At 42.9% G+C, this 17,277-nt stretch overlaps 1 protein-coding gene across 5 annotated transcripts in view; it reads right to left on the bottom strand.

The window, feature by feature from the left end:
- The window catches only part of ADGRA1 (adhesion G protein-coupled receptor A1), a 486,698-nt gene that overhangs the window by 211,717 nt on the left and 257,704 nt on the right, over positions 1 to 17,277 (bottom strand). For 4 of the 5 annotated variants that reach the window (XM_075935215.2, XM_075935213.2, XM_075935211.2 and 1 more), the window contains 3 exons: positions 16,862 to 17,060; positions 12,434 to 12,583; positions 5,819 to 5,980 (listed from right to left, as the gene is read on the bottom strand). In XM_075935215.2, the coding sequence (XP_075791330.1) occupies positions 5,819 to 5,980; positions 12,434 to 12,583; positions 16,862 to 17,060 (511 nt within the window). The remainder of the gene's footprint in view (positions 1 to 5,818; positions 5,981 to 12,433; positions 12,584 to 16,861; positions 17,061 to 17,277) is intronic. The other variant, XM_075935212.2, reaches the window with a different exon arrangement.

The following is a 17,277-nucleotide window of genomic DNA, read 5'->3' on the forward strand; positions in this document are numbered from 1 at the left end:
ATGGGAAGCTGCCAACGAATTTTCTTGTTTCAAAGTGCTAAAATATAGAAAATAATTTGGTGTCCATGCATGTACAAGCAGGCAGGGAAATGCTTAAGAAGATAGCAAAAATGGCTCCTTGGGTTTGCAGCTCAGGACTATGCCAAAAGGCATGAAGACTAAGGCTATAAAAGGAGAACCTAATTCAAAATTAATGCTCTGACAGTTTCAGTGGGATTATTTAGAGAAAGATGAGAAAAAATATATGGAAGATTTTAATATTATTTTGTGCATTTCCTAAAAGGCTGAAACATTATCATAGATAGGGCCCTATCAAATTCATGGTGTGACAGGGCTGTGTAGCCTGCCGGCGCCGCCTCCGCCATGGATCCCGAGCCCCGCACTACGGCCAGCCCCGAGGCAGCTCTATGCGGGGAGAATGTAGCTGCACGCTGGACCTGTGCTGCCTGCTCCGGGGCCACTTCACGCAGATGGCCCAAGGCATGGGATGATGTCACAGCTGGCACCGGGGGCCGGCATGACGGGATGTCGGAGGCTGGCGCAGGGTATAAAGAAAGCGTAGAGAGGCCCCAAAGGAGGGAGGAGGAAGCCAGAGGGGCGGAGAAGGAAGGCAGGGAGGTGAAAGCTAAAAGCGTGGACGGGGGAGCCAAGAAGAGCCCGGAGCCAGGAACGCGCAGCTGCGGTGCCCAGTGGAGGAGCTGGCTTCGCCAGAGGTGACTCCTGACAGCTGGAGGGGCAGACGCAGAGACAGGACATGGCGGAAGAGAGGAAGTGACCCAGGACTGAGCGACAGAGCCAGGAGGTCGCTCTAGGGTTGATGAATTACGGTTGCAGCCTCACCAACCAGGCAGGGAATCGTGTCCCTGTCCTTAGGGTTCTGGATCGGGACCTGTAGCGAGGATGGGCCCAGGTCCCCCTCCCCTCCGTCCACCACCTAGGCAAACAAGGCCCGGGTTGGGCAGGCGCCGGGTATTCCTGGACATAAGGAACACTAGGAGCCCGGGGAAGGAAGGGACTAAGAGACGTCATAAATTGGGTCACGGTGAAGGGAGGGGGTCTTGCGGAATTGAGGGGGTGGAGACAGCTGCCTCAACCCCCGATGATGACACCCAGAGATCTGAGGGAAGGCGCAGACCATGACACATGGCCATAAAAACGTATCATGGACTGTGAAATCTGGTTGTTAGTGCACTTTTATGCTATACTATACAGATTTCACGGGGAGAGACCAGCATTTCTCAAATTTAGGATCCTGACCCAAAAGAGAACAATAGGGGCTTTCAGTATTGCCCCTCTTTTGTTTCTTTTGTGTCTTTCAGAGCTGGGCACCTGGAAAGTGGCAACGGTTGGCCAAGTGCCCATCTCTGAAGGCAATCTTCCACCAGCACCATTATCACATGAGGCCATCCTTACTTTTATGCTTTGGCAGTGGCTCTGCCTTCAGAGCTGTGTTCCCAGCTAGTGGCCAGCTGCCCAGCTTCTCCCAGCTGCCCAGCTCTGAAGGCAGCGCTGCCACCAACAGCAGTGCAGAAGTAAGGCTAGGAGTACTGTAACCCCACTACAATCACCTTGCAACCCTCTTTCCTCTACAACGCCTGTTAGGGTCAGGATCCCTACGTTTACAACACCATGAAATTTCAGATTTAATAGTTAAAATCATGACATTTAAAACCCGCAAATGGATCATGAATTTGATAGGACCCTAAACACAGAACATGTTATTTCATGGCAAATGGTTGACAATAAGGTCACTCCCTAGGTATAGCTAGGCAGGATCATTTGGTTTTGAGAGCTATACAGTTACCATAAATTAGACAGACAGATACAAAGGAAAATCACAGGTTACTCAGTAAATTACATATACACTCATATGATGCCGGTTTAATCTCTGTGTATCACACATTGGCACAGTAAAAGCAAAAAATAGTAGCTTTTGCATTTGTTTGTGTTCTAACAGAAAAATGTTGTATTCTTAGTAATTTATTTTTACTTGCTTATTTGACATACAGAAGAAGAGTTTCTCTTTCACAATGCATGGTAATATTAGTTTAAAAGCATAGAGAATTTCCTACTTTAAATACATTATTATACATGAGATACAGATGTCTGGGGTTTATACATTTGAGAAGATGCAACAGGTCATTCCTAATATACAGAACACTATTTTGTATACATCACTCCATGCTGAGGGAGGCATGAGGAACTACAGCTGATTTAGTGCCTTATATTACAACACAGTGGTTTGCTTGTCTTTGCGATTACAGGCAGTCCCCGGGAAATGTACAAGATAGGGACTGTAGGTTTGTTCTTAAGTTGAATCTGTATGTAAGCCGGAACTGGCGTCCAGATTCAGCCACTGCTGAAACTGATCAGTTTCAACAGCGGCTGAATCTGGACGCAAGTTCTGACTTACATACAGATTCAACTTAAGAACCCCAGGCATCCCCAAGTCAGCTGCTGCTGAAACTGATCAGCAGCTGATTCCAGGAAGCCCGGGGCAGAGGCTTCCTGTAGTCAGCCACTGGTCAGTTTCAGCAGCGGCTGACTTGGGGACGCCTGGGGCAGAGCAGCTGGGGTGCTACTGGGTTGGTCCAGTAGCGCCGCCGCTCCTCGGCGCTACTGGACCAACCCAGCAGCACCCCAGCTGCTCTGCCCCAGGTGTCCTGATTCAGCCGCTGCTGAAACTGATCAGCAGCGGCTGAATCAGGACTCCTGGGGCAGAGCAGCTGGGGTGCTGCCGGGTTGGTCCAGTAGTGCCAAGGAGCAGTGCTGCGGAACCAACCAGCAGCTCTCCACCTGCTCTACCACAGGCCCGGGGGCTTTGCTCCACGTCTCCCTGGTCTGCTGGGGGGGGCCACTAGCTGTGCCCCTCCCCCCAGCAGACCAGGGACACGGGGAGCAAAGCCGCAGCGGCGGCGGGGTGCCGCGCCTCTGAGGCTTTGCTCTGGCAAAGCCTGAGAGGCGTGGGACCCCTCCGCCTCCCGGCTTTGCTCCAGGTGTCCCTGCTCTGCTGGAGACGGTCCCCAGAAGACCAGAGGCACCGGGAGCTAAGCGGCAGTGGCGGCGGAGTCCCGCACCTCTGAGGCTTTGCTCTGGCAAAGCCTCAGAGGCGTGGGACCCCTCCGCCTCCCCGGCTTTGCTCCGGGTGTCCCTGGTCTGCTGGAGACAGTCCCCAGCAGACCAGGGGCACCCGGAGCAGCTTTTTTCGCCCCGGAGGTCGAGGTGGCGGGACCGCTGCGCTCTGGGCGGTCCTGCTGCCTGCGAGCTCCGGGGCGAGAAAATCCCGTTCGTAAGTGCAGATCCGACATAAGTCGGATCCGCGTAACTCGGGGACTGCCTGTACTCATCTTTCACAGGGCAAGACTCAGTGCCATACCACCTCCTGATGGCCACTTGGGAACTAGCTCAATTCAGCCCTGAAGCACCCCCTTCCAGTTGGTGTCTCACCTTCTGTTACCTGTTTGTGTTAAGGGTTCTGCCACCTTACATTGAGACCCACGTCCCTTCCAGACTGTAGCACCCCTCCTCACGTACTGCCCTGCTGCAGTGCCCCCACACTCAGAGGTCCTGCCCCTCAGGGAACCTCCCCCCAAACTGCTATACCCACCTTACCTCAGTGACCCACTGCCCGTTGTTGTCTAGCCCCTTACCTCAGGGGCAAACTGCAATCTGAAATGACCACTCATCATTGGCAAGGGGTGTAGACCTGCTGCCTTCTTCTGCACTGGCTGCCTCCCTGCAGCCCTAATACTCTTAGGCATTGCCTTAGGCCCTGCAGCCTGGGAGTGAGGTCAAGCCAGAGCTTCCCCAGCCTTGTCTTCCTTTCCCCAGCACTGCTCTCTCTCAGGAAGCCTCTAGCTTCTTTATCAGTCAGGTCCCTCCTGCTCCACAGCTGGAGCAAAAGTGGCTATTCTCCTTTCCTCCAGGAGCCTTTATTTATACAGCCTTCAGGGGGGATGTAATTGCCTGCTATCTGCTTTAGCTGCTTGCTCCACAGCCTCAGCCCACTCCCAGGGCTGAATTTAACACTTAAAGGGCCAATGCAGGGCAGATGCCCCACCACAGCATCCCATTGTGCATGTGATTTAAAAAAAAACCAAACAGTCCTGTCTTTCCCAAAAAGTCATTGCCATTTAAGGAATTTTTCAACAAACTTAGAAAGAAAATGGCCAGGCTCTCATCATGCAATTGACAGATTTAGTAGGAGACTTCATTTTTCAAAAATTATATTTAAAACAGGTGGCCACTTCAAGCTCTGTGCAGCCACACTCTGTTTAAAGAAACTAATGCAATTTCTGTGAGCTAGTTAACTGGATAATTGCATGCTGGTTGGCCTCCAAAAGGAACAGAAGTTGTTTAGTATTGCATGAGACTACACAAGAAAGTCCACAGATCTGTATATTTACAAGCTGCAGTCGACTGCACTAAATCTCCGACTGAAAACTGTAAGAAGAATAAAGATAGAGCACAGCTAATAATAGGTTAGGGATACAGAATTACTTTGGATAGGAATGTCAACATCCTCCTGAAGCAGTGACAAGAAAAATGACCTATGGAACCTGACATTTAAAATAAACCAGAGGTTTATACAAATAGAGCATCCCCTTAGCTATTATATAAAAAGTCAGCTCTAGGAAGGCGGTTTACTGTCTATATGCATTGCAAAGTCATACATAAAAACTGACATAGAAAGTGATTCTTTTAAAATGAATAGCTTTTTTACCCATTAAAACCAGACAAATCAGTTCCCCACTAAGTATAATCTGCAAGTGAAAAAAAGACAGGCTCTTCTAGGTTATTCTTCTCCAAGGATGTGTCTACTGCAAATAAAAACCCACAGCTGGCCCGTGCCAGCTGACTTGGGCTCACAGGGTCTGGATTAAAAGGCTGTTCAACTGCAGTGCAGATGTTCAGGCTCAGGCTACAGTCCATGCTCTAGGAGCCACCCACATTACCTAAGTTGTGCTGTTGAAGAGACTAAAGATATAGGGAGAATATCAATGTCACTTTGTCTGTGTATACGTGTATTTGCAAATATGCATTGTTCTGTGACTAAAATTAACAATGAATTTGCTTTCAAACAATATTTCCAAATGAATGCTGTAAATAACTGACCTAAATATGCAACATTGTACAAGTTGTTTTTGTTTTTTTCTTTTTCTTTTTCCACACACCCAATAACTCTAAATATTTAGTTTAACATTATAAAGATTTTGGATTTAAGTTTCTGATTTTGGTCAGTTTCTACCATTTAAATGTTGAAAAATTGGCAAAATAATGATCAGTGTCCCAAGGGTGAGCGGGAAGCTGAGCATTCTTGGTAGCAGATCTATACATCTGCAATTGGCTCCCCTTACAAATAACCTTAAACACAAAAGTAGCTGCTACCTTTAGCAAGAGCAACAAGATGCACCTTTTCAGCTAGGCCTCTCTCACCGGTTTAAGCTATTAATACCTAGAATACTTTCTGACAGTTGTATCAAAAGCTGTAGGCAATAACGGAGCATGTTGTCTTATCTTCTTACTGGAAATGTTGATTGACCCAGTTTAAGCCTTCTGAAAAGAAACCAAGTACCAACAAGGATGGATAAACTAAAGTGAAAAGTAATGCCACATTGGAAGAACATGCCACAAACAAAACAATCCACTCTACTACATAGATAAATGTCAGATAAGGATCCTATCAGTAATGTTTGATAAGCTCTTGTATTTGTGCTCTTTTCCTGTCTTCCATAAAATGCTAATGCAAAAACCTGTAGAAAAATGCCCGTGCTTTCAATCGAACCCCAGCAAACACCTTTTTAATTTTACTACATACCTTTGATATAACCTGAGTATTGCTGATCAATGTCTGATTTGTAATGTGTGCTACACACTGCACAATCCTGGTGCAGGCTTTGTTTTCATTCTGCGCCATCCATAACACATGGTCATCTACCAACATTATGTTGCTGGCAATTTCAACTATAGACTCTCCAAGCTGCAGGAAAAATAATATCAATGGAAACTATTACACCATTAAAACGGCAAGATAGAACGCAAGAGTACAACTTAAATTAGGCACCCAGGCCCACTGACAGAGGTGGGGGGGGGGGGGGGAGAGGGAGACAAAAGGGGCAATTGCCCCTGGCAGCCACCACTACCACACTGGCTTTGAATTGCTGCTGCAGCCCAACACAACACTCCAGGAAGTTCTTACAGCTGCCTGGGAGGCAAGATCACTGCCCTGCATGCTCCAGGTGACACTGAGGGCTGGGGGGAGGGGGAAGAGGCCGCATTGTGGCCTGGGCAGTGCAAAGGGCTGGCTCCCCCCTTCCAACCAAGGCCCTACCCATTCCAGGGAAGAAGACACACCCCCACACACCTTGATGGCAGGGCTGTGGTGGTTGTTGGCTCCCCTGTAGGTACCTTGTCTTAGCTAATGGCAGGCATTTTAAGAAAACTAGTCATTTTGTTAGATCATTACAGGCAGTCCCTGACTTACGTGGATCCGACTTATGTCGGATCCGCAGTTACGAACGGGGCTCCCCGGAGGACACGGACTGCGGGACCTCGCGGTCCTGCCGCCCGTGTACTCGGGGGCTTTCTCCGCGTCTCCCTGGTCTGCACACCAGGAAGACGAAGAGCAAAGCCGCGGGGGGGCTCCGCTGCCGGTTTCCCCGAGGCTTTGCAAAGCCTTGGGGAAGCCGGCAGTGGGACAGCCCAGATGCCCCGCGGCTGTCCCGCTGCTGGCGTCCTCCGCGGCTTTGCTCCCCGTCTCCCTGGCAGACCAGGGAGACTGGGAGCAAAGCCGCGGAGGACCCAGGTGGCGGGACCGCGGTGCGTCTCGGTCCGCCACCCGCGTCTTCCTGGTCTGCTGGGATGGGGGGGGGACGCAGCTAGTATGCCCCCCCCCCAGCAGACTAGGCTTTTCTCCAGACGCCTGTGGCACAGCAGCTGGGGCGCTGCCGGTTGGTCCCGCAGCGCCGCTCTGGGCGCTACTGGACCAACCCGGCAGCACCCCAGCTGCTCTGCCCCAGGTGTCCTGATTCAGCCGCTGCTGGTCAGTTTCAGCCAAGGAGCGGCGCTACTGGAGCAACCCAGCAGCACCCCAGCTGCTCTGCCCCAGGCGTCCCCAAGTCAGCGTCTGCTGAAATTGACCAGCGCTGACTACAGGAAGCCGGAGGCAGAGTTGCTCTGCCCCGGGTTTCCTGGAATCAGCTGCTGATCAGTCACAGAAGCAGCTGACTTGGGGATGCCTGGGGTTCTTAAGTTGATTCTGTACGTAAGTCAGAACTGGCGGTCAGTTTCAGCAGCGGCTGAATCTGGACGCCAGTTCCGACTTACATACAGATTCAACTTAAGAACAAACCTACAGTCCCTATCTTGTACGTAACCCAGGGACTGCCTGTACATTTAAACAAACACAGTGACCGGGAAGAAGCAGAGACAAAGGTGCCAAATGACATCTAAGAAACTACTTTCTTATTTACTCTTTAAGTGTAATATCCCCACAGAATTCAGATTTTTAATGTATTTATTTATTTGCGTATTTCATTTTGGGTGAAAGGAGGTGTTATTGTTCATGCTTTTTCCTATTAGCTAAAATTAATTAAATTAACATTGCTCGTTTTTGTTTTGTTTATTTCAAATATGGTTATTCATCATTGATCTGGTCAATTTTGGTATTTTATTTGATTCTACTAATTTAATATGTTCTACTCTGTTTGTCTAACTAATAGGGGATGTGTACAAAACTTATTTTTTAAAGCATTTCAGTTCTCCTCTTACTGTCTCAGACACTAAATATTTCCCCATTGACACCAAATATTAATTGATTTCATATGGATTTATTTCTTCCCAAATTGATTTTTAAAAACTATAGCTATCTGAGCTACATAAGAAAGCATTCTAAACAGATGAAGTATATTTTAACCAGAATTTTGCTTTAAATACAGGTGAAAAGATTTCCTCCATGATTTATATAAAATCAAATCAAAATACCAAAATCAAAAACAAAACAGACACCCCCTGCAGAACTTCCTGTTTTCTGAGTTGCAATTTTTTTTCATAAAACAAAAGACAATGATGGAAACAAGAATATATCGTAACTGTTACAGTGCAACTTGCAATATCCCCATATATATGGAACATTTCGTACAAGAAAGAAAATGCTCCATATGATTGAATACATGCCTGGAAACAGTTTCCATCAGAATTCTGGCAGTGTGTGAGAGCCTTGACAAATTTTATCAGAGAGCAGATTGACGGTGCCCCAAAACAAAGGTATTTCTATGATTAATACTATGGTACCCAAGATATAATCATTTTATATTTTGATGGGTACAATGATTCATCTGAAAATCTGAAATCTTGCTTTGACTTAGAATCACAATAAACTTAAAAACCACATTATTGTCTGAAAAACATTTTTCCTGGTATTGTTACAAGTAACACCTACAATTACTATAACAGAGGATTTTAAGAAAATATTTTTTTTCCTTTGCACATTTGACAGCACTTTGTGTATAGTCAACTTCACTTTCTCTCTCTCTTGGTGCGCGCGCACACACACACACACACACACACGCGAGAGAGAGAGAGAGAGAGAGAGAGAGAGAGAGAGAGAGAGAGCGAGCGAGCGCGCCTAATTCTCAAAAGAACAGAGAACTCAAACTCATTGTGAAATTGAAAGTCGCAGGTTCTCGAAGATCAGGCTCATAAGTCAGTTTACATTTTTGTTTGCTTCCTTCTATGTATGGGTATGGCAGTAGTTCTAAGAAGCCTGTGAAGATTGGAGTCCTACTGTCCTAGGCCCTTTAAATGAACCCCTACCCTAAATAGCTAAAGTTGAAAGGAAAAACATTTTTTTTAAAATGTGATTATAATGATACTCTAAGGATTTCATCTTGAATTGAATTGCAATAGATTCTTTCTTGGCTTTTTGCTTTGAAATTATTAAAAAAATATATTAAACTTAATTTTAATCAGATTACAAAAGTAACATAGTCTAATACATGCATACAGGAATTTTCAGAACACATAGATATGTCATCCCAAAGAGCTTCTTCATCAGCTCAGATAAATGATGCATGGACGAGAGATTACAATCAGGGGCATAAAAATAACTAAAAAGTATTTCAGCAGGAAAAGATGTGAACCAATATATCTGGGTATATAGTTCCAAGTACAGTTATTCAATGGGAAAAAGAAACCTGGAAAGCAACAATACTTCAGAGATGGCTGATATTAAGAAATCAGAGGAGTTTGTAGCACTAATAGTTGCTTAAGAAACCAATGCAATTTTAAACTTTATATAAAGTCATCACACAACAATGAACAGAGATATCATGGGTCTTCTATATATGGCTCTTTTGTGACTACCTGAAATATTAATTCCAGGTAACTGAATTAGTAGAACGTTATTGACAAATTGTGTTAGTGATGCAATGAAGAGTAATAAAAATGATTAGGAGACTGGAGGCAATGATTTATGATAAAAAATTGAGACTTATAGCTCAGCCAAGTGGGAGACAGGATAACCGCTTGTAAAATAAACAGATGGTGGGAAAATTAGGGAGAAGCAGCAACTCTGTAGCATAATAAAATGTGTTTACAAGGAGTAATGGCATGAAATGAAGAAAATGAAAATTTGGGTGAATGCAAGCACATTTCCTGACAGTGTGATGTATCAGACTATGAAATTATTCCCCAGGAAAAGCAGTGAAAATCCTATCATTTGGCACATTTGACACTGGATGGGACAACACAAAGGTAAAATGCGCAGTAAGGAACAAATGTGCACTAGCTGCAATGTAGACTGACTGATCAAAGTGGTCTTTTTCTGCTCTCAGCATGAGCTCAGGATAGAAGCCTGGCCAATTTAGCTAAAATCTATTTAAATCGTGCAAAATGGGGGACTCGCTTATATTAGTTTACAAGTGATTGTTATCAGTTTAGATTGTGACAGAAGTCAATTGGACACAGCTGTTTAACTTCATCATTTTTAAAACCAGTGAAACCTCCAAGTGTAGAAAAGGCCACACTTATTCTATGGCAAAAGGAGAACAGTTCAGGTATCCAATTTTGTACCACTGCTAGTGAGATTAAAGTAGGAAACCAGTAGGGGTACGGGTGAGTTTGAAGAAGAGAGAAAGTGCTTCGTGAGCCTGATTGCTGGATGCAGCATGATTTTACTTCAAGTGACAGTGTGATTCTCATACAGGTGGACATAACTATGTTAGTTTTAATCTTGCTAGGGTGGGTAGCAATAATAGTGACTATATGGAAGCACAGGCTGGCAATCCAAGTATGTATGGAACACTCCCGGTAGGCTTGTTTCTGGGTGCTCAAGTCCAAGTCCATGACACCACATAGTCACTATTCTTGGTACCCATGATTCACTAGATTAAAGCCAGTTACAGGTCTGCCTATCTGTGGCTACAGTCACATTTTCAATTGCAGTGAAGACATATCCAAAATGTGGAGCTGAAAGATGGTGCAGTGAGGAGAGAAGGTGGAGACAGTAAATGATGTGAGGAATTATGAAAGAAATTGATGGGGAAGAAACATGCATGAGAGGTGGAGTTGTGTGGATGCTTTGATAATATTAAAACTCCTGTTCCACACTACATGGAAGGAGGGACAACATCAATGAAGAGATTGGAGATGATGCTGATTTATGTAATGATAATGAACAATACATAAGGTGCTAGTAACAAAACCAAAGAAGACTCAAAGGATTTGAGAGGAGAACTAAAACTGTGTTTTATGTCAGAGAGAAAATTCTCATTTTTTGTGAGAGGAGGTAGGTAAAAAAGCAATATCAATATCATCATATTGGGATTCTGAGCCAAAAGGCTGAAAAGCAATTGTAGCTTTGAAATCTGAGTCTTGGAAGCACTTAGTATGCACTTTAGTAGTTCTGGCATTTGATGAAATTAAAGTTGAAGGCATTCTCAAAGTGGCACTAAAATGTTAACTGTTACAAACCCCAAAGCCAGCATGAAATGAACAATGCCAAACCAAAAGAAAACAAATGTCTTAACTATAACTATCATGTGTTCAAAAATTACAGATGATGAAATCTTTATGCAAGCAGCTACTCTGAAAATTAAAAGTAAAAACTCTTAAGAGTATCATTTTAAGAGTTCTCTGTAAAAAGCTATTTTTTCCACTGGGGTTTGCATAATTCTGATTAAATTTCCTTGTAAATGTCATCTGCCTGTACTTGAAGTTCCTTCAAAAAGTTATACTTAGAGGCATTACATCCTCTTCACATGAAGTAATTCACACACTCTTAACTCTTTAAAATGTGGTGAAAATATCCTCCATATTTATTCTTTTGATAATACAGAAAAAACAAAAAAAGCACTCAAAGACTGCAAAGGAAACCTCCAGAAGAAGAAACACTTGGAGTTACTTCCAATACCTTATCCACAGCATAATTTTAAAAAGGCACAAAGTAAAGGAAATACATGTTGAACCTCTGTAGTCTGGCATCTTTGGGACCTGATAGCTGCTAAATCAGAGAATTTGCTGAACCATAGGAGGTCAATATTGTAGGAATTGGGTCTCTATTTATTTTTATTTGAATAAATGGAATAATGCTTGCAATGCTGATTAATAATGTAGGACAGTTCTGATATACTCTATATAAGCCTAAGCTTAGCCAAGATTCACAGGTTCATCAGCTCTCTTCATAACAAAATGTTAGTGTTGTTACACAATTTTATTATATTGGCACAAGGAAATAAGTAGATAAAGCATAAAAAACATGCTTTTACTTACCAGCATTACTAAAACTTCCATTGCTTGCTGGGCTCTTGGAAGACATTTAGGGGTAAATCAGAGCTAAATACCAGCACAGAACACAGACACAAGACTGGGGCTCTAAATTAACTTTACAGGACCATGGGAAACTTGATCATGCCCATGATGAGTGGATATCTGGCTAACTAAAATCATGCTAGCTCAGAGGGAGTGCCAGAGTAGAGAGGTTCAACCTATACTTGTGCATGCTAAAATATTTTGTTCCAAAGTAGCAATGACTCTATAAGGCAGAAGAGAAGGCTTAATCCTCCTTTTAGACACTAGGCAACCCACTGTTGAATTTCTTGTGCAGGGTATATGCATTTTTAACCCACACTCCTACCGGATGTGGTGTGCTCTCTCAATGGTACTTACAGAAAGAAAGAATGAGTTTGTTCTACAATCTTAGCTCAGAGCCAGCTGGGTTTTAGCTCAAGTTATAGAGGTTCATGCACAAAGTCCCAGAGGTCCCAGGTTTGGTTCCAACTGTCAGCATTATACATTCACAAGAGCAGTGAGCACTTTCAGAAGCTACTCTGCAAGGTATGCCTGCATATGTTGAAAACAGGACCATGTCCTAAATGCACAAGTAAGTGATTTCAATTTTAGGTGGTAATTATTCAGTATTAGAACAGCAACTTACATCTTTGACTTCATCCATGATACCTATTAACTTTTCCATTATGTGAGCCAAATATACAATATCCATCTTATCTGCAAAGTTGGAAGCACCTCTTGTGTAGGCCGTAAGTTGGCGGGAAAATTCAAGAGCATTGGTGGCATTGACGTGCATCTGGAAATACATTAGATTTGTTATGTGTAATATGTGGCTTGGCTTTTATCCCCCTTTTAAAATTTCTGAGGCTACATAATTTTTTAAACGATTGAGGAACTAATCTTTCAAAAGACATATAAATGTAAATAATCCCACTGACCTAAAGTGAAGCATTTGTACAAGTCTTTGCAGGATCACAGCTTTTGTCAGATGAGTCCCATTAACATGGAACCATGCAGCTAAGAATCAATATACTGCAAGGAATCAGGATGCTCGGATCTGTGATCTTTATCTCATATGCACAGCTGTAAATTTGAAATAACTTTTGACTTCACTGGTGATTCTTTGGATTTCACTAACATGAAGGTGACCAGAAAACATGGCTCTCGGAGTGTTAATGTCATGAACATGTCTAAGTTGACAGAAACTTAGCTACTTAAGTAAAAAAAAACAAGGTTAAAAGCAAGAGGATATTTTTTTGTATTGATGATAATTTTCTACACTAACTATGGAAAATGCAAGTCCCAATGATGAAGGGTTTGGAAAATTATAAGCAGGGGTTTATAATGGAATGGGATTTTCATCCTTAACTATCACCTGCATGACACACATTCATCATACTCTTTCTGGAACTAGCTAACTGTCTACACTGTTAGATACCTGCAGTTCAGACAGACTGCACAGAAACAGGCTAATGATTACTCTGTGCACCTTCACTTTAGCTTGAATTTGATAGTATTATCTGTTTATTGAACTATTTGTTTATTAACCTTTCTATTGTGGCAACAGGCTCTATGATTTCTCTAGAGAGCTAAGAGTCCTCCAAAAAGGAGAAGAGGTGAAACAGTTAACTAATTAATGAAAAAAAGCAGAAAAAAGTCCTGCAAGGAAAACTCACAGGTACGTGTGAGATAAAGATATTTTTCCAGGAAAAAACACAGTAATGAAACAATGTCTGGATTCATTATCTGGAACCACTGAAACCATACAGGCTAAACAAATGGCCAAACAAAAGAAAGGCATTGCTTTGTTGTAGCATTCTTCCAACCCAACCTTTTCACTTCATTTGATATGCTTTTCCTCAGACTAATCTTTGTCTTATGTATAGGATTTTTTTTGAAATCACATTTGGCTTACCTATCAACTGTTTGAAATTTGTATAAATGGAAATCATATCTCCATATTGAACCTTCTGGCTCAGTTCTGGAAATATGTTCTATTTATGGGTTTTTTTACTTCTGATATTTTAATTCATTGTGTGTCTGATATAATTCATGCAAAGAAGTCCAAAGGGAAGAGAAGACAAGAACAATTCTCTTCTTCCTTCCTTTTGATGGTTTGCATTAAGTATCATCCCATCAGGACTTTTTGCTAACAAGCTAGCATTGAAGGGGAGTTTTGCAGGCAATGGCTTTAACAGAGAGCTTTGCATGGAGAACAAAGGGTGAAAACAACTGCCCCTGTATATCATGCTCCATGTTACCTTTTCAGTCTGAAAACAGTGTTTGTTTATTAATATCATCTATGCAGCACTGTTATTTACAGAAATAAAAGTAGAAATAATCCTTGGCTCACAAAACATATAATCTGGGCCTAATCCTGATAATTGCTCAATAACTTTAATTTTCAATGGAGTCAGGGGCTCAGAACCGCTCACCAGAATCAGTGCAATTTACAGCATCAAATTAAGCTAACACAGGGAAAATACCGGATAAGCGTGGGGGAGAGAAAGGATGGATGAGGGCTTTAGCAACCAAGATAAAGTGATCTGAACTATTAGTGTGTGTGCAACACACACACACTTAGGTTTGTACAAATGGATGTGTTTATTTAAAAGAGAAGGTAGTGAAAAAATGTGAAAGAGAATTCCTATGAGTGCAGCTATGGTAGAACCCTAGTAAACACAGTTTCAGGCTAAATTAGTGCACTAGAAAAGGGAGACTGTTGTCGCACATCAGGGGCAGGGTATGAAATGAAGTGCATGGAAAGAGACAAAGAAGAAGAGTGGCAAAGTGAAAAGAGCATGTTGAGAACTGAGGCATGGGTGTGGGGGGTGAGGGCAGATGGTCAAGCAGGAGCAGAGTTGTGCAGTTTTAACCACCATCCTCTCTTCTATACACTTGCCCGATCTCTCCCTAAATCACTGTACCCATCTCACCTCACTTCTCTTCTTGTTCTCCATTTTTTCCAAAAATATTTAGGATAAATAGTTTATTCCCTAAAAAAATGCAATTCTGGTCAATCCAAAATTATTTGTAAATTTGACATGAATTTGCTAAATACTTTCAGCCAATTTTCTGGTGGACTTTCATGCTATTTACACCATGAATGGAGGTGGAGAAGGTGCCAACAGCTGCAAGCCTCTTGCACCCTTTAGTCTAGCGATTAGTGCACTCAGCGAGGATGGAGGAAGCGCCTGTTCAAATCCCTGCTCTGGAGCCCTAATAACCAGGCTAAAGGGTATTCTGGAGTGGGTCTCTCTCAGTCTCTCCTGTTGAAGCTGTTCCACTTTGTAAATAGTTAAATATTTACTGGAGTTGGGACTTCCGTTTGGGTCTTTCACTTCTCTCTCTAGGCTAATAACTAATCAAGGCACTAAGACTGACTCTCTATATAGCCTGATGGTTACAGCACTCACTTGGAAAGAGGGAGACTTGTACTGAAATCCCCTATTCCAGACTGATGATTTGTACCTGTCTCCCTTACAGCCCAGATGAATGCTCTTAATACCACTCTGAAGCTTGGAATGAGGGCCACACCACCTCCCATTCCCTAGTTTTTGAATTCAGTCCTTTAAAAAGGATCAGAAATAAAACATGTTGAATTAATGAAACATTTTGTTTGAGTCACAACAGACTTTTTTGAATCACTTGAAATTTTTTAAAAAAAAATCAGATATAGTTCAACCAAACAATTTCCCCCAGTTTTTCAGAACAGCCATCAAATCAAAATAATCTGGTCTACCCATGAACCTTGCCTTCAGCAGACGTTGAACTCTCTCCGTACTTGTCTAAAACGTCTTCTTATCCTGTTTCCTGTAGCCCCCCTAATTCATGCTCTGCCTTTTATTCAAACTGAAATGCTCACAGAGCCAAGATCATAGCGATGAGGAGAGGAACTCCAGCTGGGGAGTCAGCGATATCAGAATACAAGAGAAACTAACGATTCTGTAGGAAGACTTTGTATTTAGAGGAAAAAAGAAATTGCAGTGGTGCTCTGATGTCCCAAAGTCCTTGCCAGTGAGTACCAGCATGTCATTCTATTACCAATGTTCACAGAAGTAGAGCGCTGCAAATCCACAGCTATCCTCTTTGTTACTGTGTGTATTTGCATCCATAGATGTGGATATCTACAGCTCATTTTTGTGCGTATGGATGTAGATGTAGATACAAATTTTGAATCTAGAATCCTAAAAACTTAATATAAATTCATGGGTATCTGCAGCCACAGGTGTCCACGGCTCATTTTTGAGGATACAGATGTGGAAAGCAGATACAGATTTTGTACCCATGCAGGGAGCTACACATAAATTCCAGACACAAGAAGAAAAACACACCATAATAAAGGTGGCAATATGCTGTGCACTCACACACATCCATGGCACAGTTACACCACGGAATTATTTCAGTTTTATTTACTGGAGCAGGGACTTTCCTTTTCTCAGAGGTAAAAATGGAGTAACAGTTTACACAGCAATAAAACATCCATGTTTGGCCTGGGTCAGTTGATCCAGGTTTGCAGGGTTATAAAATGTCAGTGTGGACATACAGGCTTGGGCTGGAGCATAGGGTCTGTGACCATGCAAGAGGGAGGTTCCAGAGCCCAGGCTCGGGCAAAAATATCTACATTGCAATTTTATGGCCCCACAGTCTGAGTCCCACTAGCCCAAAGTCAGCTGACCCATTCCATGGATATGCTGCAGGTCTTTTAGCACAGCATAATTGTACCCTCACTGCATCAAATTTCCACAAACCCTTCTAATGAGGACTGCCTCATTTAGATGAAGCACTTCATTTTGCTTTGCTGGAGGGTAGAAATCTCAAACTTGTGTCCAAACTCAGGTTTGACTTCCAGCCATGCAATAAATCCAAGCTACAGCAAGGTGGGCCTAATTAGCGCTGTAAAGCACCATGATCATATTGCTCCATTGTATTTTGGATCCTGACAGGAACCTAGTGCTGTATACCCTAGCAACAGACAGACATTCTATGCAGTACAAACAACCACCTCATAAATATATGTGCTATCCTACAATAACTACAGTACATTCTATGAATAAGGACTTCATAATCTTACCTGGCTAAAGGCATGAAGGACTTGAGTTACTTCTTGTGAATATGGACATTCAGAATAGTTTTCTTCTGCCCAGCGTCCTGTTCTGTTACATTTACGCCATGCCTTTGACTCTTCTGCTCCATTGTGGAGTGAAATGGAGCTAAATGAATACTGCAGACAAGGGTGATAAGCAGTTATCCCAGCCAGAGTTTTGGGCCATCTATGAGGAAGGTAATAATAAGCAAGTTTAACTTGACATGCCTTATTTAGAACCAATTTATAATGTGGCTGCAATATGGTAGGACATTTGAAAAAAATCTGTCAGTACAAAGTAATAATTTAAAACATTTTAATTTCTAAAAATAGTTTCCTGTTCTTGTGCTTTGTGGCACATTACTGTGTTTTCTTGGGAAATGCCAAAAATACACTAACCCAGA

Source organism: Pelodiscus sinensis, chromosome 8 (assembly GCF_052426305.1).
Source record: "Pelodiscus sinensis isolate ZL-2025 chromosome 8, ASM5242630v1, whole genome shotgun sequence".
Taxonomy (NCBI): Eukaryota; Metazoa; Chordata; order Testudines; family Trionychidae; genus Pelodiscus; species Pelodiscus sinensis.